Source organism: Arachis ipaensis, chromosome B10, assembly GCF_059453495.1.
Source record: "Arachis ipaensis isolate K30076 ecotype BB chromosome B10, ASM5945349v1, whole genome shotgun sequence".
In the NCBI taxonomy this organism is placed as follows: Eukaryota; Viridiplantae; Streptophyta; class Magnoliopsida; order Fabales; family Fabaceae; genus Arachis; species Arachis ipaensis.
In genome coordinates this window covers 145313254-145336684 of record NC_142435.1, presented here as the reverse complement: position 1 = coordinate 145336684, position 23431 = coordinate 145313254, and the positions used below count along the sequence as shown (strand labels likewise).

At 37.8% G+C, this 23431-nt stretch overlaps 1 protein-coding gene across 1 annotated transcript; it reads right to left on the bottom strand.

The window, feature by feature from the left end:
- Window positions 1–68: 68 nt before the first annotated feature.
- LOC148582017 (uncharacterized) lies at window positions 69–1619 on the bottom strand. Its single transcript, XM_088497965.1, has one exon. The coding sequence runs from the start codon at window positions 1617–1619 to the stop codon at window positions 69–71; it is 1551 nt and encodes a 516-aa protein (XP_088354091.1).
- Window positions 1620–23431: the final 21812 nt, after the last annotated feature.

Here is a 23431-nt window from a genome sequence, read left to right as displayed (position 1 = left end):
AAAGCTTAAATCTAAATAATCCATAAAACAATTTGTATTGTAAAAAGGACCAACCTCAGCTGAAGTCCCTAACGAGATGATGAAGATCCACCATCATATCCCCCTAAGGCTTGCTTGTCCTTGTCCGGTTGTTGCCCGGTTTGTCTGTGTCCCTCCACTGACAACCCTTCTAATTTGCCGATTTGATGCTTGCTGGTGTCGCCAAGGCAGTCCGGAGTCGACGGCGAATTCTGCAAAGAAGAAGGGCGCAACCTCTTGTGTCCGTTTTTGATAATGGCAGTGAAAGTCGGCACCGCAACGGAGACAGATTTGCCCTTCACCCCTTTTTGTTTGGAAGATGCCATGCGTGCCTTAGATCCGCTAACCGACCCGGTCTTCACCCCTGATTCGGCTCCTCTCATACGTAGCCCAAAGTCACGGTTCTGGTCCAATTTCTGAGTTGAGCGCACCGACATTTTATCTTTAGATGTTTGTTGGGCTTTGTTTGATTGACTCAATTTTCCTCTCCTTTTACCGCTGACTTTAGTCCAGCCAGCCTCATTTTCCAAATGTTGGGACCCCACTTCCTTCCCATGCAACGTATCGTCTAATTCCTCCCCAATTTCTGCAACTATCACTGACTCTTTGGGATTGCATCCAAATTCAAAAATTTTCTCTTTTGAAGCTTCCTGTGGCTGCACCACCCGGGCCGCCGTCTCGGTCACTGATGTTTCCTTTCGATCCACCCTTTCCGAATCTATTGGGGTCATTCTGCAGTCAGTTGCTGGATGCCCGAAACAATTGCACTTGTCACAAATAAGGTGTAAGCATTCATACTCCACCTTATATTCAAACTCATCGACAATCACACTCCGGACCACCGGCAAACCAAGATTAATTTGCATGCAAGCCCGAGCAAATTTTCCCCTTTCCGCCAACTTAGTAGCCAGATCCACCTTGACTGGTCTTCCCACAGCAGAAGCGATTCTCATCATGGCTTTATCCTGATAGTACCATATGCTCAAACCAGAGATTCGAATCCAAACCATAGTCTCCCCGAAAGTGTCCTCACAAGGTTTAAAATCCGGTGTCCATGGCTTGACCGCAATATAGTGACCGAAGATCATCCATGGCCCCCCTAGTAAAACCTTCTCTCGATCGTCCATGCGATCAAATTTAACGAGGAAGTACCCAAAACCCACATCCAAGATTTCATATCCACCGGTGATCCTCCATACCCCTTTTAATTTGTGAAACATGGCCGTGTAACTAAGGTTTTTTCCAAGAACCTTAATCACAATTGCTTCCTTGTATGGTTCAGAAAGGATGTTCCTAGCCTCTTCGGAGAAGCAAACTCTTGGAGGTATAGGATCTCCTTGTTTTCCAGTGACCACTGCCATGGAATCCTCATCTAGAGCTTCAGCCCGATTTATCCCTGTGGCTACCGTAGAACCAATAACCTTGTCACGGAACGAAATCTTGGAAGTCACCCTGGAACTAAGGTCGCCCTTACTTGATCCCTCCTTCACACCTGATGCAAACCCTCCCACACTCTCCCCCTTATCTCTTTCGATGGCATGGCCATCTTCTTCACCGTGTTTCACCCTCAAACGCTCTCTCCCGCTCTCTCCTTCTCTCATTCTCTCTGAGTACGGAGTACGTACTCTTTCTCAATACAAATTTGTTTAGTAGAAAGAACAACTTTTAGTATTCAATGATATTCACTTTTGTTAACAATAAAATATCACTTAAATATTGATAAATATTACAAAAATACTCAACTGTTAAAAAAAAAAGTCTATTCTGTTAATAAAATTAGCTGATGTGGCAAATAAATTTACTAACGTGGTATTCATTATATGTAATCTCATTAGGTTTTTAATTCACTCCTAACTTTAAAAATCTTATTTTTTTCTAGATTCCCAAATCACCAAGTGTTAAGATTAAGAATAAACATTATGGTGATCAAGATTTAGTATTGAAGTTGGATATGAATAAAGCATATGATAGAGTGGAATAGAATTTTGTGTGGGTTATAAAGGAAAAAATAGGATTTAGTAAGAAATGGATAGACTAGATGAAGAAATGTGAGACTAGGGGTGTTTATGGATTGGATTCGATCCGCATATTTGCGGTATTTATCTGAATTCGATCCGAAAATTGTGGATATGGATCCGATCCGCACACTAATAGAATCGGATTGCGAATTTTGTGTAGGTATCTGCATATTCGATCCGCATATCCGCGTATCCGCAAAAATAAAGAAATAAATAAGTAAATATTCTTTTATATTTTATTTCAACTAATAATTATTATATATGTTGTATTATTTTAATTTATAATTTAAGAAAAGTATGTTTAATATTATTTAAGAGTAAACATATTTAAAAGAATAGAAAAATGAATTTTATTAATATTTTTTTAATAAAAATAAGTTTTTAAAAATATTTGTGTGTTTTGCGGATATATCCGATATTTGATCCGCAAATGTGCGGATCGGATCGGATACAAGCTTAAAAAATGCGGATATTGGATCCGATCCGATGATTTTAGTGCGAATGAAATCAAAATTTTAGCCATATCCAATCTGATTCGCGTTCACCCCTATGTGTGACAACAGACTTAGGGGTATTCAAAACCAATCCGGACTGAACAAAACCGACTAACTAAACCAAAAACGGAAAACTGAATAAACCGAAAATCGAAAAAACCAAAAAAAATATATTTTGCTGTTTTTACCGCGGTTCGGTTCGATTTTCGATTCTGACAATAAAAATCCTAACCGAACCGAACTGGTATTATAAAAAACCCTAAAAAACTAAACCCCCACCCCCAAACGTGACCTAACCTAACCTCAATCTCCAGTAACCTAGCCGCTCTCTACTTAGTCTTGCTCTCTGCACTCACTCTCGAGTCTCGAACTCGAAGAAACCCAGGGCCGACAGCGAACCCACCTTCTTACAGCACCTCCCAGCGCCGGCGAAGCCCTTCCTCCCACCACCTAGCAGCGCCACTGAAACCTTCCTCCCAACGCCGCCGAACCTTTCCTCCCCGCACCTCCTCGCGGATAGCACCACCTAGCTCCAGCCAGCACCACCCTCGCAGTCGTGGACACTACACCACCCAGCACCATCCAGCAGCCAACAATACACCACCCCCGGTGCCACCCACAGCACCGTTTCTGGCCACCTGCAACACCGTTTCTAGCCACCCATAGCAGTACAGCTGCATTTCTGGCCACCCACAACACAGCACTGAGCCACCCAGCCACCGATTGATTCAATTCAGATATGGAGCCTCCGTGTCCGCGTTGTCCCTGTTTTCACCATCCAGCCCCGCCGTGTTGTCCTCATGCACTATTTGTCTGTGTCTAGAATGGAGCCCTGGGTGTTGGTTCTTGATTTTTTTCTGGACTTTTTTTCCTTCTAACATCTAATTGGTACTGATTTTTCTAATTATGATGATTGGTTTTGATCTATTTTTGTTCTGAGCCAATGTGAACAAGGACAATAATTATCATTGGGAGGGATGGAAGATTGGGTTGACACCAACGATTTGATCAAATCAAAGAACTTCACTTTGTGTGAATCAAGTATAGTGGTGTTTTGCTTCTTTATTTTCTGTTGGCTTCCTTTTATTCTTTATTTAGTACTCTTAGAAATTAGATTTGCTTTGATAAAAGAAGCTCAATTAATTGTTAGTAACCAATTAAAATGAGACCTCATGCCACTGAGTGATCCTAGTTTCAAGATATTGCATGTTGTTACACTTTAATATTTGAGTAAAAGATAAATAGGTCTCTGACTTTTTTTTCACGGACATTTTCATCTCTGACCATTGAAAAATACTTTTAAGTCCCTGACGTCCTTAAAAGTTGGACAGATCAGTCATTCCATCCAAATGCCTCCGTCAGACCCAACGGAAAAAGTCTGAGAGGGAAGTCTGCCAGGTGACGCGTACACGTGACCCATGCGTACGCGTGACAAGCATTACGGGAGCCACGTCAGACTTTTCCGTTGGGTCTGACGGAGGCATTTGGATGGAGGGACTGATCCATCCAACTTTTAAGGACGTCAGGGACTTAAAAGTATTTTTCAATGGTCATGGACGAAAATGTCCGCAGAAAAAAACGTCAGGGACTTATTTGTCTTTTACTCTTAATATTTTTTTCTACTTCAGTCATGGCTCTATCCGTTCCTACAATTTTTAGACTTTTTTTTTAAAATTAATTGAAAAACCGAAAAAACCGAACCAAACTAAACTGATATTAATAGGTTTGATTTGGTTTGAATAGTATCGATAAAAAAACCGAATCAAATCGAACCACATAATTATATAACATTGATCGAATGAGTTTTTGCCAAAAAATCGAACCAAACCGCAAACCAAACACCCTTAACAGCAGTATCATACTCTATTACTGTGGAAGGTCAACCTTATGATTTTTTCAAACCGTGTAAAGGGCTTCATCAAGGCGATCCCCTCTTCCCTTATCTATTTTTGCTTTGTACAAATGGACTCTCCCATCTGTTCCACAAAGGAGAACAGAGATGCAAAATTGTGAGTTCGAGACTCAATCGCAAGTGTTCTACTATCAGTCATTTATTTTTTGCTGATGATTCTATTTTATTTAGCAAGGCTTCGAAAAAAGACTGTGTTAATCTACTTAATGTGCTAAATAATTATAGTCAACTAAGTGGACAAGTGGTGAATTTGGATAAATCTTCAGTTTTCTTTAGCCATAACACCCCAATGGTTACTAGAGAATATCTATCTAGTATTCTGTAGTGTTGAGTTAAGAAATTAACTAAATTAATTAATGATGACAAACATTATTTTTGAGCAAAATAAATAATTAGTGTTGATTAATTAAATCTACTTATTAACTAATTGTTTATTGTTGCAGGCCAAATGTTAAAAGCCCAAATGGAATAAAAGGCATTCAGCAAAGAATATTAGGCTGAAAGCAAAATAAAGAGCCCAAGCAAAAGCAAAGGAAGAAACCAAAGAAATTAAATCGGGCCAAGCATACTAATACCCGATCCAAGCCCGATCTGGTTTCAGAAATGCAAATCCCTCTCTTTTGCTTAACCAAGGCAACGTTACTCTCCTCTCTAATCAAGTCAAATCAAGAGTTCAGAAAAGTAAGAAAGAGAAAGAGAGAAAAAACTTCCTCCATAAGCCAATAACCAAAGAAGCAAGAGAGAGAGAGTTGAAGCTTGAAACACAGAAGCTAAAACAGAAATCCCAAGCTAAATCAAGCTTAAGAAAGGTAATCCATCTCATCTTGCATGCATCAAATCTTCATCCCTTCTTCCCAACTCTCTGCACTATCCGAAAATGGTATTCAAGGGAAAGTTGTTCACTGCCCTATTCTGCTCTACATCTACGGTCACAAGTGATACTTGGGGACCAAGTTGGTTTTCAAGGGCTCAGATCAAGTTGACCCTTGAGAGATTTTCATGGTTGCTGTATTGTGGCTTTCGGTCAAGGAGAGAAAGTCAGAAGGAAAGTTTCCACTCTAAGGATTAAGGTGAAAAAGTGAATCTGTGGGTTGGTGAAGCTCAAGGCTCAAGGTGTTGACCTTGGAAGAAGAACCAAGGAACATGCAAGGAGATAAAAAGAAGCTTGCTGTTCATTCAGAAGCAAGGAGAGAAAACCAGAGTTTGAGAATTGAGTTCTGTGAAGTATTCCCTGTGAAGTTCCTCTACTTGGATAATGCTTTCTATCAAAGAAGCATTCGGCCAATACTGAAGAACTAAATCAGTGGTTTGCAAAGCTGGTTTTTCACATAGCAAAGAGGCTGTTGATGAAGTCAATCTCCTTCATGTTTTACAGATTGTAATGTACTTTTCTATGTTTATCTTTCTGTAATTTCTTGTGAGAAAAGGCATTGTGAGAAAGCTCAAGTAAAAGCCATGAATGGAAAAAGGCTGAGTGAAACACTTGAGAGAAAAGCCTAGAGTTATTTTCAGATTTCTTTAAGTATGTTTATGTCTTGTATCTTGTACCTGTGAGGTATCCCTTTCTTAGTTGGGTTAGCACTAAGAGGTATAGTTAGGTATTAGCATAGCCAATGTCAAGTTAGGTCAGAACTTGAGTGTGAAAGGATTGGGTCAATCATGTGTTATTGGTGTATGTAATACTGTTAACTATAGTGAAATTCTTCCATAGTTGTGGAGGAGACTGGATGTAGGTTGCATAGCACAAGGCAACCGAACCAGGATACTTGCTGGTGTTAGCTTTTCTCTTCTCTGCTGAGTTCTGTTTTCTGATATTCATGAGACAAAAATAAATTGTCTCATAAATTTTCGCTGCTAAGTTCAAACAGAACTGGAATTGAAAGTTTGTTTTAAAAGGGTAATAACAGTAACTTAAAAGGAAGGCATAGATTCAACCCCCCTTCTCTAAGCCTACCAGAACCTTCAATTGGTATCAGGAGCTAAGGTCTCAAGAATCAAGCTTAACCGCTTGGAGCAAAGATCCAATGGCGAACAATCTGGGCACAACCACAATTGCCTACACCCTCACTGAAGGCCAGTCAAACAACCGGCCACCTTTCTTTAATGGAAAGAACTATTCATACTGGAAAGAAAGGATAAGGATCTTCATCCAATCCATTGACTACAACTTATGGAAGATCGTTGTGAGTGGTCCCAAGATCCCAACAAAAACAAGTGCTGATGGAGTGGTGACTCCGAAAGAAGAAGCTGAATGGAATGAAGTTGACAAGAAGAAGATAGAGCTGAACGCTAAAGCAATCAACCTACTTCATTGTGCTATCAGCTTTGAAGAGTACCGGAAGGTGTCTAGATGCAAGACAGCCAAAGAAATCTGGGAAAAACTCCAGGTTACACATGAAGGCACCAAACAAGTAAAAGAAACGAGGATTGATATGCTGCGAAAAGAGTATGAGATGTTTAGCATGAAGGATGGAGAAAGCATTGATGAAGCATTTGAGAGATTCTCAATCATAATCAACAACCTTGATGCTATGGGTACAAACTATGCAGAACAAACCTTGGTGAGAAAACTCCTTAGAAGCCTCACAAATGAGTGGAAAAACACTGCCACTGTCCTAACCGAGAGTAACAACATAAGTCCCATAACCTATGATGAGCTGAGAGGAAAACTCCTTGCCTATGAAGCCACACACACAAACACAGACTCGAAGAAAAAGGGAATAGCCCTCAAGTCACAAATAGAACCAAAAGAGAGTGAGTCTAGTGATGGTATTTCAGATGACGAACTTTTGTTTTTTGCTAGGAAATTTAGAAGGATGATGAAAAGCAAGGGCAAATACAAGGGTTCAAATTCAAAGGAGCAAAAGATGGACTTGAGCAAGGTGGCATGCCATCATTGCAAGGAGGCTGGACACTTCAAGTCAAACTATCCAAAGCTCAAAAAGGAGGACAAAGGCAAGAGGGAAAGGAAGAGAGTACTCATGGCAGCTTGGGAGGATCTTGAGAATGACTCAAATGAAGAAGAAGAATCTGAAGGAGATGACAAAGACTGCTTCATGGCTGGAAACAACAATCTTGATGAGGTAAACTATTATGATTTGACCATTGAGGATTTGCATGTTATTATTGATGATCTCACTTTAAACACATCAAAACTGCTTGATAAATACAATGAATGCAGATCTGAAAGAAATGTGTTAAGAGCTGAAAATGATTTTTTAAAAGAAAAAGTGAAGGAAACTGAATGTGCTTTGGACATCATTGAAGAAAACAGATTTCTAAAATCTGAACTTGAAAAATTAAAAGGAAAACACATTATGGATCCCTCACATGAGTTAATTGCTGAAAATAAAAGATTAAATGATATGATTAAAAGGTTGAATGGTGACTTAGCAAAATTTGCTCAAAGTTCTAGTAACTTGGACAAATTACTTGCAAGTCAAAGACCATTGTTTGAAAAATCTGGTTTAGGCTACATAGCCAAGGAAGATGCATTTTCTAATATTTCCTCTATAAAGTTTGTGGCTTCTTCATCAAATACTAAAACCATACCAAACAAATCTGGTATTGAAAATGCTCCAACACTTGAAGAAAAATTTGATGAAGTATACACAAGTGAAACTGAGCCTTCACCAAAAACTGAACCGAGTTCAAACTGGCCAGGTTTGGGTTATGTTTCGAAAAATGAGGCTATTTTCAAGAAACCAACTCTTTACAACAAAACCTCTCTTTCGAAAGGCAAAAATATTCAAAAAAATTCTGGTGAAAATGCTTTTGCAAAGAGGAATAACTTTATTAAAAATCAGTTTGTCAAAAGAAGTGCATCTCCTCCAAGAACCAGAAAATTTCAAAGCTTTAATCATTTCAAGCAATATAACTCACATCAGTTTCAGCAACACACACCAGAAAATCATTGTGCTAATTGCAAGAAATTTGGTCACTCATATGCACAATGCTTCATTGAAAAGAGAGTTGTAGGAAACAAAGTCTACAATGTTGTTTGTGATTTCAATGCACTTGGGCAACCAAGATGGATTAACTTCAAAGGATCCAAATTAATTTGGATACCTAAGGCTACTTGAAACTCATCATGCAGATTTGCCTAGCATCCAAGAACAAAAAGGACATGTGGTACATGGATAGTGGATGTTCAAGGCACATGACTGGAAGGTCAACCTACTTCATCAAACTAAACAAGTATGATGGAGGTTTTGTGACCTTTGGAGATGATGGTAAAGGTAAAATCATTGCTGTTGGAAAAGTAGGTAATGAGCAATCTACTTTCATTGATGATGTACTTTTGGTTTGTGGTTTAAAGCACAATCTTTTAAGTATAAGTCAGCTGTGTGATTTGAGATATTTAGTTGTTTTCAAAAGGCTTGAATGCTGTGTTGTCAATGAAAAGACAAATGAAGTAATGTTTGTTGCCAAGCGTTTCAATAATATGTATGGACTTACTCTTGATGAACTAAAGAATCAAAATGTAGCTTGTCTTCACTCTAAAGAATCTGAAAAGTGGTTATGGCACAAGAGATTGGGCCATGCAAGTATGTTTCAAATAAACAAACTTGTAAAGAAAGAATTAGTAAGAGGTCTTCCTTTGATAAAGTTTGACAAAGACATCACTTGTGATGCTTGCCAAATGGGAAAACAAACAAAAAGTTCTTTTAAACCAAAGGAAGACATCTCTACTAAAAGACCACTTGAGTTGCTACACATTGATTTATTTGGTCCAACAAGAACTCAAAGCCTAGGTGGTAAATATTATGGTTTAGTAATTGTGGATGACTACACTAGGTTTGGTTGGGTTTTATTTCTTGCACACAAAAATGAAGCCTTTTCGGCCTTTGAACCTTTTTGCAAGAAAATTCAAAATGAAAAGGATTTGAAAATCTCCTCTATAAGGAGTGATCATGGAACTGAATTTGAAAATAATTTGTTTGAATCCTTTTGTGAGGAATTTGGAATATCTCACAACTTCTCTTGTCCAAGAACACCGCAACAAAATGGTGTTGTGGAAAGAAGAAATAGAAGCATACAAGAAATGACAAGAGCTATGCTTTGTGAGAGTAATGTTCCAAAATTCCTTTGGGCTGAAGCGGTAAACACAGCTTGCTACATTTTAAATAGAACAATCATAAGGAAATTTTTGAAGAAAATCCCTTATGAACTTTGGAAAGGCTACCCACCAAACTTAGATTACTTGCACATCTTTGGATGCAAATGTTTTGTTTTAAATAACAAAGAAAATTTGGAAAAATTTGATCCAAAGGCTTATGAGTGTTTGTTTGTAGGATATTCCACAACTAGTAAAGCATATAGGGTTTATCATCAAGATGCTAGAATTATTGAAGAGTCCATACATGTTACATTCTGTGATACTAACTTGGTGCAAAGCAATTTGGAAGATGTTGATGCAGGAAATCAAGCTCAAAAGGAGGATGAAACTGCTCAGAATCATGAAAAAGAAAATTCTGGACAAGCTGAACCAGAAACAGCAAATGATGAAAATTCAAGAGACAATTCCATTTTGTCTCATGAATCTGAAGGAAATTCTGCAGACAGCAGCACACAGAATCCCTTGGTGACTGAATCTGCCTCCAAGTCTACCAGACCTCGTGAATGGAGATTCTTAAAGAATTATCTTGAGGAATTTGTCATTGGGGACGTCTCTCAAGGAGTGCAAACAAGGTCTTCCACTAGAAAGGCAAATGAAGATTCAAACATTGCCCTTCTTTCACAAATAGAGCCTCAAAACGTCAAGGAAGCACTTAGTGACCCCTCTTGGGTTAAAGCTATGGAGGATGAGCTTCTTGAGTTTGAAAAGAACCAAGTATGGACTTTGGTTCCAAGGCCAAGTGGAAAGAAAGTGACTGGCACCAAGTGGATATTCTGGAACAAGTTGGGAGAAGATGGTAGCATTGCAAGAAACAAGGCAAGGCTGGTGGCACAAGGATATGACCAAGAAGAAGGAATCGACTTTGATGAATCCTTTGCCCCTGTTGCCCGAATGGAAGCCATAAGACTTCTCTTAGCTTATGCTGCATTTTGTGGTTTTAAATTATACCAAATGGATGTGAAATGTGCATTTTTGAATGGAGTGATAGATAGAGAAGTGTATGTGGAGCAGCCTCCTGGTTTTGAAAATAAAGAGCATTTTGATCATGTTTTCAAACTATCTAAAGCTCTCTATGGTTTAAGACAAGCTCCTAGAGCTTGGTATGAGAGACTTAGCTCTTTTCTTTTGAAAAATGGTTTTCAAAGAGGCACCACTGACACAACTCTATTCATCAAGAACTCTAATGATTCTTTCATTCTAGTCCAAATATATGTTGATGACATTATTTTTGGATCAGCAAATGAATCCCTTTGTTCTGAATTTGGAAAACTCATGACAAGTGAATTTGACATGAGTATGATGGGTGAACTTAATTTCTTCCTTGGGCTGCAAATTAAACAAACTGAAAAAGGTATTTTCATTCATCAAGAGAAGTATGCCAAGGAATTAGTTAAGAAATTTGGTATGGAAAATGCCAAACCCATGGGAACTCCCATGCATCCTAATTCTAAATTAGATAAAGGAGAAAATGAGAAAGATGTTGATGAGACTAGGTATAGAGGAATGATTGGTTCTCTTATGTACTTAACTTCCTCTAGACCCGATATTGTGCAAAGTGTTGGATTGTGTTCTAGGTTCCAATCCAAACCAAAAGAGTCACATCTTTCTGCAGTTAAAAGGATCATTAGATATGTTCTTGGCACATCCAATTTTGGTCTTTGGTATCCTAAGATTGATGATTTTTCTGCAGTTGGTTATTGTGATGCAGATTTTGCTGGTGATAGAGTTGATAGAAGGAGCACTTCTGGTTTATGTTGCTTCCTTGGGAAGTCCCTAAATGTATGGTCAAGTAAGAAGCAACCAACAGTGGCCCTTTCCACTGCAGAGGCTGAGTATATAGCTGCTTCTTCTTGTTGTTCTCAGCTTTTATGGTTAAAAACACAGCTCGCTGATTACAAATTAAAGGCTGAAAATATTCCCCTGCTGTGTGATAATATGAGTGCCATTAATATTTCTAAAAATCCAGTTTTGCACTCTAGGACTAAACATATTGAAGTGAAATTTCACTCAATAAGAGAACATGTCCAAAAAGGGGATATTAGTATTCAATTTGTTAAATCAGAGGAGCAATTAGCAGATATCTTTACAAAACCATTAGCTGAGGATAGATTCTGCATGCTTAGGACTTGTCTAGGAATTTTGAGTTATGATTCCTTGTTTGAAAAATACTGATGTATTTGCTGGAGCTTTTTGTCTCATAAACAGGTATGAGACAATTCTGGGCAGGTGATGAACGTTTCCCTCAAGTCAACGTGTTCTGGGCTTGTTTGAAATGAATCTCAATTTGGGCCAACCGCAATATTCAGATTAAGAGTGGTCCAAATGTGTTTCATTAATTTCTTATCACCTCAAGGCCCAAATATGAATGTTACAAATCTTGTGTGTTAGTTTTTGATGACTTGTGTGTTTCATGAAAGGTTTTCAATAAATGTTTTGTGGCCCAAAAGGTTTTCAAGAGGATTTAATTTTGGCCCAAAAAGGTGTTTCAGGTTAATTTTGACTGTTTTTCTCAAATTTTAAAATTAACTTCCCTTTTATTTTTTTTAAATCAAATAAAATCTTTCTTGAATGAGGTCATGTCTTTTCAAGTCTTTTCAAATGGTGATGCAGTTGCATGGTTTTGAAAATCCACTTTTTGGGTACGGTTACCAACACTCCCTCTCTTCCCTCCATAACTTCTCCACACACTCTTCGGTTTCTTCCCACTCACTTTACTGCTTCTCTTCCCTCAAAAGACTGAAACTAACCAAATGAGGAAGAAAACCATTCCTAAAAGGCCTCCTCGTGAAAAGATCTTCAAGCTATCCACAAAGCCTTCCACTCGCTCTCAAGACCGCACCTTTACCCCTTTTCCTTCTCCTCCTACCTCTCCTCCTCGCACAGCATCCATGGCGCGAACCAAGACTACACCAAGGTACCCTGCCTCTGCCAAGTCGACGCCACCACCAAAGGCCACACCTTCCAAGCCTGGCTCCTCAAAACCAAGTTCAGCAAAGCCTGGCTCCTTCAAAGGCAAACGTCAGGCGACTGAGGAACCCATACCCGAACCAACACAACCAAAATCCAGGTCGGTTCCAATGCGATCTCAACGAGGTAACACTCGAGTCCCTCTCCAGAATGTTAAAGAACCAGACATTGGACCTTTTGATCACAAAGCTCACTTTTTGACTTCTCATTCGAACTATAACCCTTATAGATTCAAATCTGCCATGAACAATGATTTTTTGAGAAAGTTATCCAGTATCGTACCCTATGTCCCTCTTTTCTCGCTGATTTGCCATCTTTGAAAAGAAAAGGATTTCCTTTTGTTGATAACTTGATTTTTCTGGACTGGAATCACTTTTTTGACATCAAAAAACCTGTTTATCCCTTGTTGGTCAAAGAGTTTTATGCAAACATGACTTATCATGAAGGCACTGCTCATTCGTATGTTAAGGGCCGAGACATTGTTTTAAACAATGAGACCATCAGTGACGCTTTGAAGTATACTGATGTAGGGCCTTGTGCCTACACGTCAGTTAAGTGGGATGAAGGAGTTGGTGTTTCTTACAATGATGCCCTGGCTAGTATTTGTGAACATATTTCCTTAATAGATGGCATTACACCCACTCACAAAGACCTAGGATATGAGCGTGCTCAACTGCACCGAATAGTCAATCATATTATTCTGCCTCAAAGCGGCTCATATCAAAGGGTTTCCTACACTGATACTCTTGTTTTATATGCCCTTCTCACCAAAACTGAAATTTCATTTGCATATTTGATGGTTAGATACATGTTTGACTCTGTTAGAAGTGAAAAGGACAAGGCTCTTCCTTATGGCATGTTTCTAACTTGCATTTTTGAGTATTTCAGTGTTGACTTGACAAATGAGAAATATGAAAATAGACATTCATATCTAAAGGGAGGTGGTTCAGTGAAACAGCAAAAAGGATTAACTCGATCTGAAAGAGTGGTTCTAGATGATGATGATGAAGAGTTCATTCCAGATGATTCTACTGCTCCTTCCACTGAGGGTACTTCCATCTCCACTGGGAAGAAATCCACTCTGCTGAATGTGGTCAGGGATGTTGCTCAAGAGTTTGTCTCCCAATCGAATCACTTGATTGAATTGAGCAAAGAGAAAAGGAAGCTGGCTAGCAAGCATGAGAACTTCTTGAAGAAATCAAGGGATAGGGTGGCTGTACTTATGACTTTCATTGACAACCTTCAAAATGATGAAGACATTGCCACTGATGCTGAAGAGGAAGCTGCCTCGGAGGGGAATGGTTCTGATGCCTAGGATTTGTCTCATAAAATCTGCTGATGACTGCTCATTTTTTGTCTCATAAACTCTGTTTTATTTTGCTAATGCTTGGTATACTTTTGTTGTCTTGGATAACTGTAATAACTTTGAACACTGATTCACTTTTGGTTATTTAGACAGTTATTTTGGCTGTACACTAACCTTTCTTGCAGGGTTTATAGTGCTGTTTTGTTGTTAATCTTGCCTGTTATCCGCCCTTGATGACAAAAGGGGGAGTAATAGCTATTAAAGGTTGATTAGGTTGATTTTGATTCTGATTGAATGATGCTGCTGATTTTTCTGATTAGTTAGTTGATTGCTGCTGATAATTTATTGATGCTGCTAATTCTTTTATGAACTTTGTTTCGGATCAGAACTGAACTTTGTTTTTTTGCAAATTTTTTTTGTTGTTTTACAATATGCTTTGGCTGTTGTAATGATAAGAAATACTGGGCTGAATATGTGTTGTTGGTTATATAAGAATCCCTTAGTCAAGTTACATCTTGAACAGCTCCTTTTAAGCTTAATGTAAACAGGAACAAAAAGAAAAGAGCTCAAATTCAGGGGGAGCTACTGTTGAAAAGGAAAGGGGGAGCAACACATTAGCAAGCAACATCATTCAAAGGGAGTCTCTAAAACCTTACTTAAACTCATTTCCTTTTGATTGTTGCTTAAATCATGTTTGTCATCAAGGGGGAGATTGTTGAGTTAAGAAATTAACTAAATTAATTAATGATGACAAACATTATTTTTGAGCAAAATAAATAATTAGTGTTGATTAATTAAATCTACTTATTAACTAATTATTTATTGTTGCAGGCCAAATGTTAAAAGCCCAAATGGAATAAAAGGCATTCAGTAAAGAATATTAGGCTGAAAGCAAAATAAAGAGCCCAAGCAAAAGCAAAGGAAGAAACCAAAGAAATTAAATCGGGCCAAGCATACTAATACCCGATCCAAGCCCGATCTGGTTTCAGAAATGCAAATCCCTCTCTTTTGCTTAACCAAGGCAACGTTACTCTCCTCTCTAATCAAGTCAAATCAAGAGTTCAGAAAAGTAAGAAAGAGAAAGAGAGAAAAAACTTCCTCCATAAGCCAATAACCAAAGAAGCAAGAGAGAGAGAGTTGAAGCTTGAAACACAGAAGCTAAAACAGAAATCCCAAGCTAAATCAAGCTTAAGAAAGGTAATCCATCTCATCTTGCATGCATCAAATCTTCATCCCTTCTTCCCAACTCTCTGCACTATCCGAAAATGGTATTCAAGGGAAAGTTGTTCACTGCCCTATTCTGCTCTACATCTACGGTCACAAGTGATACTTGGGGACCAAGTTGGTTTTCAAGGGCTCAGATCAAGTTGACCCTTGAGAGATTTTCATGGTTGCTGTATTGTGGCTTTCGGTCAAGGAGAGAAAGTCAGAAGGAAAGTTTCCACTCTAAGGATTAAGGTGAAAAAGTGAATCTGTGGGTTGGTGAAGCTCAAGGCTCAAGGTGTTGACCTTGGAAGAAGAACCAAGGAACATGCAAGGAGATAAAAAGAAGCTTGCTGTTCATTCAGAAGCAAGGAGAGAAAACCAGAGTTTGAGAATTGAGTTCTGTGAAGTATTCCCTGTGAAGTTCCTCTACTTGGATAATGCTTTCTATCAAAGAAGCATTCGGCCAATACTGAAGAACTAAATCAGTGGTTTGCAAAGCTGGTTTTTCACATAGCAAAGAGGCTGTTGATGAAGTCAATCTCCTTCATGTTTTACAGATTGTAATGTACTTTTCTATGTTTATCTTTCTGTAATTTCTTGTGAGAAAAGGCATTGTGAGAAAGCTCAAGTAAAAGCCATGAATGGAAAAAGGCTGAGTGAAACACTTGAGAGAAAAGCCTAGAGTTATTTTCAGATTTCTTTAAGTATGTTTATGTCTTGTATCTTGTACCTGTGAGGTATCCCTTTCTTAGTTGGGTTAGCACTAAGAGGTATAGTTAGGTATTAGCATAGCCAATGTCAAGTTAGGTCAGAACTTGAGTGTGAAAGGATTGGGTCAATCATGTGTTATTGGTGTATGTAATACTGTTAACTATAGTGAAATTCTTCCATAGTTGTGGAGGAGACTGGATGTAGGTTGCATAGCACAAGGCAACCGAACCAGGATACTTGCTGGTGTTAGCTTTTCTCTTCTCTGCTGAGTTCTGTTTTCTGATATTCATGAGACAAAAATAAATTGTCTCATAAATTTCCGCTGCTAAGTTCAAACAGAACTGGAATTGAAAGTTTGTTTTAAAAGGGTAATAACAGTAACTTAAAAGGAAGGCATAGATTCAACCCCCCTTCTCTAAGCCTACCAGAACCTTCATGTAGGTTCCCCATGTTAGAAACCAAAACAAGTACCTGGGTCTTTCAGTAGTTATTCACAAATCAAATAAGTCAACTTTTAATTTCATCAAAGATAAGGTGGAAAAGAAGTTACAGCATTAAAAAATATTTCTACTTTTCGGCTAGTGGAAGAAAAGTGCTTATTAAGGCTGTAGCTACGAAAATTTCTATCTACACTCTAAGTTGTTTCAAGCTACTAAAGACCCTTGTAGAAGAAATCTAGAGAATGATTATGCAATTCTGGTGATGAAAAAAGGATGCAGAGAGAAGAACGTACTGGTTGAGTTGGAGCATTATTTGCATACCAAAAAATCAAGAAAGCCTAAACTTCAAAGACTTGAAAGTTTTTAATTTAGCCATGTTGGAGAAACAAGGATGGCGACTGCTAACTAGACCTAATTCTCTAATTTTCAAAGTTTACAATACCAAGTACTTTAGGTACTCGAATTTCTTAAACGCAGAGACAGACAAAAATCCCCTTCTAGAGTTGGAGAAGTTTGTTGGAAGGGTGAAAAATACTAGAGAAATGGATGTTTTGGAAGATTGGCAGAGGACACCAAATTAGAATAATAGAAGATCATTGGATTAAAGAACACTACCCACCAATTACCTTAAGCAACCCCAATCCTAGCCCGAAATTAATTTGGGTCTCTCAATTGTTTATAGCTAATGGACAATGGAATCAACAACTACTTTCAGATAATTTCAACCCAGAACAATATCAAATAATCATGCAGACACAGATAGCTAAGGATGAAGACACACCTATTTGGAGAAAGGAGAAACATGATCAGTACTCAGTATCTTCTGGATATGCTCTAGCTTTCTATTTCCTTCACTCCCCAATAGAGCTACTCCTGGAACGATGTCGCCAAAAGAAATTATGGTCTTTTATTTGGGAATTAAAGTACAGAGAGTGAATCAAATAATCTCTTCGATCTCAACCATATGTAGTATATGCTCTCAAAATGATGAAAATACCTTACATTGCTTGATCAATTGTCCTCAGTCCTCAGTGATTTAGCAGCACTCTAGACACACAATTCCCAACTTGAACCAAGACATAGACCCATAGAAATGGTGGTTGACCCTAATTAAAAATTTCAAACTTCAAAGACATGAAAAAAAGATTTTGCAAGCAGCCTACCTTTTATGGCACATATGAAAAGCTGAAAATGTTCATATTTTTTAAGGTAAGGTGGAGCTCTTTGTGCAGATCATTGAGGAAGCATGGAAGGTAGAAGAAGAATTTTGAAGAAGGGGAAGGTAAGAGAAAAGTTGTTTCTATTTTTGTCTTGGTTGTATGTGCATTTGAGGTTATGTTAAGACATGAGAAGTTTGGTGGATATCCCATAGATACTGATGATGTATGAGGTCCATATTTGGACCCAATCTTTTCATCTCAATAAAATTTTCTATCTTAGATAAGAAAAAGTGTTAAGATTAATCATCAATGAACAAGAAAATTATCAAACTCCATTATATCAAAGCAACTAAGCAGCTCAACTAGACATGGTTCACTGTCATTTTTTTATTTTATCCTCATTTATTTACAACACTTCATGAGAGAAAGTAAGAGAGAGAGAACAAAAGAACACAATAGAGAACAAAACAGGAGACTGAACAGAGGAAAAACAGGAGGAGAGGATAGCATCACCATCAGTATCATCATTGGAGAGAGACGAACAGAGAGCAACAAGCAAAATAAGAAGGAGAAAGAGAGGCGATGAGAGATAAGAATCGAAGAAGGAGAAGGAGAGGTGACGAGAGAGAAGAAGCGAAGAATGGGAAGTGGCTGAGAAAGATTATGCTGGCAACGAGCAAGGCCACTGTTGTTGCCATTATCGTTGCTGAATTAAGAAAAAAGGGAATAATGAAAGATGAAGAGAGAGAGGGGGGAGAGCAAGATAGAGAGAACTATGGAAGAAGTGACATCGTACTTGAGGAGAGAAACGGCGAGGAAGATATTGTTGTTGTTGCAGCGACTTAAACGAGGAAGAAAAAGATGTTGTCGTTGTTGCAATTTCGGGTGAGTGACTAAGATCTATTGTTTTTGTTGTTGAAATAAATACTGATGTTGATAAATTAAAATGAAATGCAGATGAATTCTGTTAGAATTGTATAGATAGACAAGTTGGTTAGCATTAGTAGTGTAGTAGAATTCTATTAGAGAAATTCAATTATTTAATTTTTTATTTTCTTCTTTTTGTAACTATAAGTAGTGTACAACATTCCTTATATTGTATGAATGTTCATTCAATTCAATCATAGAATATTCATCATTCTCTCTCTCTCTTTCCCTTTTCAATTCTCAATTTTCTTTTCTTAATTTGCTGTTACTCAGAGCAGAGCTGCAATTCAATTTTTTCTTTAGCATCATATTCTGGTACCGTTTTACATGGTATCAGAGCTTGTTGAATCCATGAGAAACAGTGACGACAAAATCTTGAATGCAAATGACGAATCTGAAGCCGTTGCGGATTTTGAAAGGTTACGATGTTCATGAAGCAATTCTCTCAGTTTTAAGCGCAATTCAACAAGTCATCTTCAACGATGCTCATATCAGATTCTTTAAGTCCTTATTTCTTGAATCCAGCAGAAAGTCCAGGAACAGCACTCGTTCCTCTCCAACTCACACCTCAGAATTATTATCAGTGGTCTCATGATATGTGGAGAGTTCTCAGTTCTAAGAACAAAGTAAATTTCCTTGATGGATCAATAATCAAACCAGCAGAGCATGAACGGAAGTATGAAGCGTGGGATCGATGCAACAATGTTCTCGTTTCCTAGATCAATATGTCTCTTAGTCTAGAAGTTGCAAAGAGTGTCATGTGGATCACTTCAGCTGCAGATCTATGGAAGGACATGAAGAATTGATACTCTCATGGTGATGTTTTTAGAGTTGCTGCTTTGAAAGAAGAGTTCTACGCTGCTAAACAAGATGATCTCTCTATTACTTCCTATTTTGCACAATTAAAGTCAATTTGGGAAGAATTTGAAAGTCTTAGAGCCATTCCTAGCTCTATATCTTGCTCAGATAATTGTACTTGTGATTGAAAGTTGTTAGAGAATATGCTTCAAAGAAATTTGTTGTGAAATTTCTGAGAGGATTAAACGAGCAGTATGTTGGTGTGAGGTCTCAGATCATATTGTTGAGACCTCTTCTAAATACAGATACTGTTTTGGCTATGCTAACACAGCAGGAACGACAACTATCTAGTGATATGTTGGACAACAAAATTGTAGCAAATGCTTTTGATGTGCAGCAATTCTCAAGAGAAACTCAGTCTACTTTCTCCAAAAGAAAAGGAAGAGGAAAGTCCAATTCCACCACATGCGAAGGCAGTCACTCACAGAAAACCTTTGGAAAAGGTTATACATCTAAGCAATGTACCAATTGTAACTGAATTGAACATTTAATTGATAATTGCTACAAGAAAAATGGGTTTCCAGCACACTGGAAACAGAAAACAGCTAATCATATTAACACTGAAGGTGAAATTGAAGATTCAGGTGTTGATATGGCTAATTCTGGTCATGAGGAAAAGGAATAATGAAGTTCAGCTTACTCTAACTCAAGACCAAAGGGATACCTTAATGGCTTTATTGCAGCAATCATCCATCATAGCTTCAAGTAATGTCAACCACATCACTTCTTCTGCCACCTTAACTTAACCAAAAGGTAGACACATTCTTAGTGCATCATGTTTTTCTACAAACTCTTGGATTCTTGACAGTAGTGCCACTGATCATGCTTGCTTCATCCAAGATATTTTGTAAAACTTTCATGCATATTAAACCAGTTTTAGTAAATCTACCTGATGGGTCGAAAACAACTACAAATATTTGTGGAACTGTGCAATTGACAGCAAATTTGATCCTTACCAATGTTCTTTTCATACCTCACTTCAAATATAATTTAATTTCTGTTTCAAAACTTAGAAAATCATTGCATTGTGAAGCTAGATTCACTAATTCTTCTTGTGAGATACAGGAGCTTCCTTTTTTGAGGATGATTGGGCAAGCTAAAGTCATTGGTGATCTCTATGTGATTGAAGCAACACCTCAACAATTGTTCTGTCCCTCTGTTAAAGCTTTCTCTACCTCACTCAGTATACAGCAAAATCAGGATTTAGGGTTTCTTTGGCATGCCAGGTTAGGCCATTTGTCTCATACTAGGATGATTATATTAAAACAATCATTTCCATTCATAGAATGTATTAATTCTTCTCACGTTTGTGATTCTTGCCATTATACAAGACAGAAGCTTCCATTTGCTATTAGTAATACAGAGTCAGAAAACATATTTGATTTGCTGCATATGGATATATGGGACCACTTTCAATCATTTCCACATCTGGACACAAATATTTTCTTACCATTATAGAAGATAAAACTAGATTCACATGGACATACTGCATGAAAATAAAATCAGAAACCAAAAAATTGATTCAGGATATTATTCAATTAGTTCAAACTCAATTCGGTAAAAATGTTAAGCGAATTCGAAGTGACAATGGCCTTGAATTTAAAATGGATTCTTATTACCTTCCAAAAGGAATCGTTCATGAAACCTCTTGTGTTGAGACTCCATAATAAAATGGTGTTGTGGAAAGGAAACATCAACACATATTGAATATAGCACGAGCACTTCTTTTTCACTCAAATGTGCCCAAATATTTCTGACAATATGCAGTGCAATATTCAGTACACATCATGAATAAATTATCTAGTGCTGCTCTCAAAAATCAAACTCTTTATGAAGCATTGTTTAGTTCAAAACCAGATTTAATACATTTAAATGTGTTTGGTTGTTTAATCTTTGCATGAACACTTACTAATAGAAGACAGAAATTAGGTTCAAGGTCTAGAAAGTGTGTTTTCCTAGGTTATAAGCCTGGAACCAAAGGGAGGATTTAAAAACTAGGGAAATGTTTCTCTCCCGAAACACTGGGTTTTATGAATTGGTTCTACCTTTTAAACAATATTTTTCCACTGAAAACTATCATTGATAATCCAACACTTTCACCAATTGAACAAAACACTAATTCTGGTTTTCATTCACATATGGATCCTTTTCTTATTTTTTCATGATTTGGACCATTCTGAATCAGTTTTTCCTACTGCATCAACTGCAGCTTCTAATGATCAACTTCAAACTTTCACACCTACATCCTCATCTAAAACCAATTCACCTTTGCATGATTTAAACATCTCAGAGACAGTTGCATCACCATCTCATTTGCACAATGATCATGATTCTGACCCTGTGATTTTACCTAATGCATCTCATCCTAATTCTACCATTGAAGTTCCAAATCCTGCCAATGTTACTGAGCTGAGAAGATCAACACAGACAAAAAACCAACCCTCGTATTTGCGAGACTATCACTCCTTTGTAGTAAATTTGCATAGAGATTCCAAGCACGCTGCTGCTCCATCCTCAACATGTAAGTATCCTATATCCCACCATTTGTCATACTTTTTTTCCTAAACACCTGGCCTATACTCTTGCACTCATGAATCACCCTGACCCGAGACATTATTCTGAGGTTGTCATGCATAATTGTTGGAGGAAGGCTATTAATGCAGAACTGGAAGCTCTTGAATTAAACAAGACCTGGACTATTACAGTCTTGCCTCCTGGCAAGAATGCAGTTGGCTACAAATGGATTTTTCATACTAAATTCAATCCTGATAGAACTATTGAGAGACACAAAGGCAGGCTAATTGCACAAGGATTCACACAAATTTTAGGTGTGGATTACATTGATACCTTTAGCCTGGTAGTGAAGATGAGCACTGTGAGAGTGCTTCTCACAGTGGCTGTTGCCAAAGGTTGATATCTACATCAACTTAATGTAAATACAACATCTTTTCATGGGAATCTACATGAAAAGGTTTATATGAAGTTGCCTAAGGGATTAAAGTATTTAGACCCAAGTTTGGTATGCAAGTTTAATAAGTCATTGTATGGCTTGAAGCAAGCAAGCTGCCAATGAAATATTCAACTATCTGCTGCTCTCGCATAATTGGGATTTCATCAATCAGAGAATAATCATTCTTTATTCACCAAGTCTGTTCTAATGAAATTCACAACTATCCTTGTCTATGTTGATGATCTTGTTTTGGCTGGGAATGACTTGGATGAAATCAATTCTGTTAAAAGCTTCTTGGACAGCATGTTTAAAATCAAGGATCTTGGGATTTTGAAATTCGTTATTGGGATGGAGGTAGCAAGGAGCAAAGATGGAATTGCTCTCTATCAAAGGAAGTATGCGCTGGATCTGATCAATGACTGTGGTGTGTTGGGTGCGAAACCGACAACAACACCTATGGAATACACTACCTCATTGTCTAGGGACCAAGGGATACTTCTATGTGATGCTTCAGTATAGCATAGACTGGTTGGAAGGCTGCTTTATTTGACAAATACCAGACTTGATCTGAGTTATTCAGTTGGGTGCCTATCTCAGTTCTTGAATTGTCCAACTGATGTGCACTTGAAGGCTGCTTATCATGGGATTCAGTATCTCAAACAATCTCCAGCTGCTGGACTTTTTTTCTCTTCTCAGAATTCTTTCACCCTCTCAGGATTTATTGAGTCAGATTAGGGAGCTTGTAAAGACATAAGAAAATCTATAAATGGTTATTGTTTCTTCCTTGATTCCACACTAATATCTTGAAAGAGCAAGAAATAAGTTACAGTCTCTCGATCATCCTCTGAAGCAGAATATCGTGTCTTAGCCAATGGCACTTGTGAGCTTCTTTAGCTACTGAAATTGCTGTATGAATTCCATATTCATCCTCCTATGTCCGTGGACATTTACTGTGACAATAAGTCTGCCTTGTACATTGCATCGAACCTAATTTTCTATGAGAGAACTAAGCATGTGAAAGTGGACTGTCATGTTGCTCGAAACAAGTTTAAAGAGGGTGTTACAAATTTGAAACACATTGCTTCTTCTGATCAACTTGCTAACATTTTACTAAACCCCTAGCCCTAGGACCTTTTGCTTACCTTTTGTCCAAGCTGTAATTACTTGATCTACATAAATCAAGTACTTCCAGCTTGCGAGGAGATTAAATAAATACTGATATTGATAAATTAAAATGAAATATAGATGAATTCTGTTAGAATTATACAGCTAGACAAGTTGGTTAGCATTAGTAGTGTAGTGAAATTTTGTTAGAGAAATTCAATTATTTAATTTTTTATTTCTT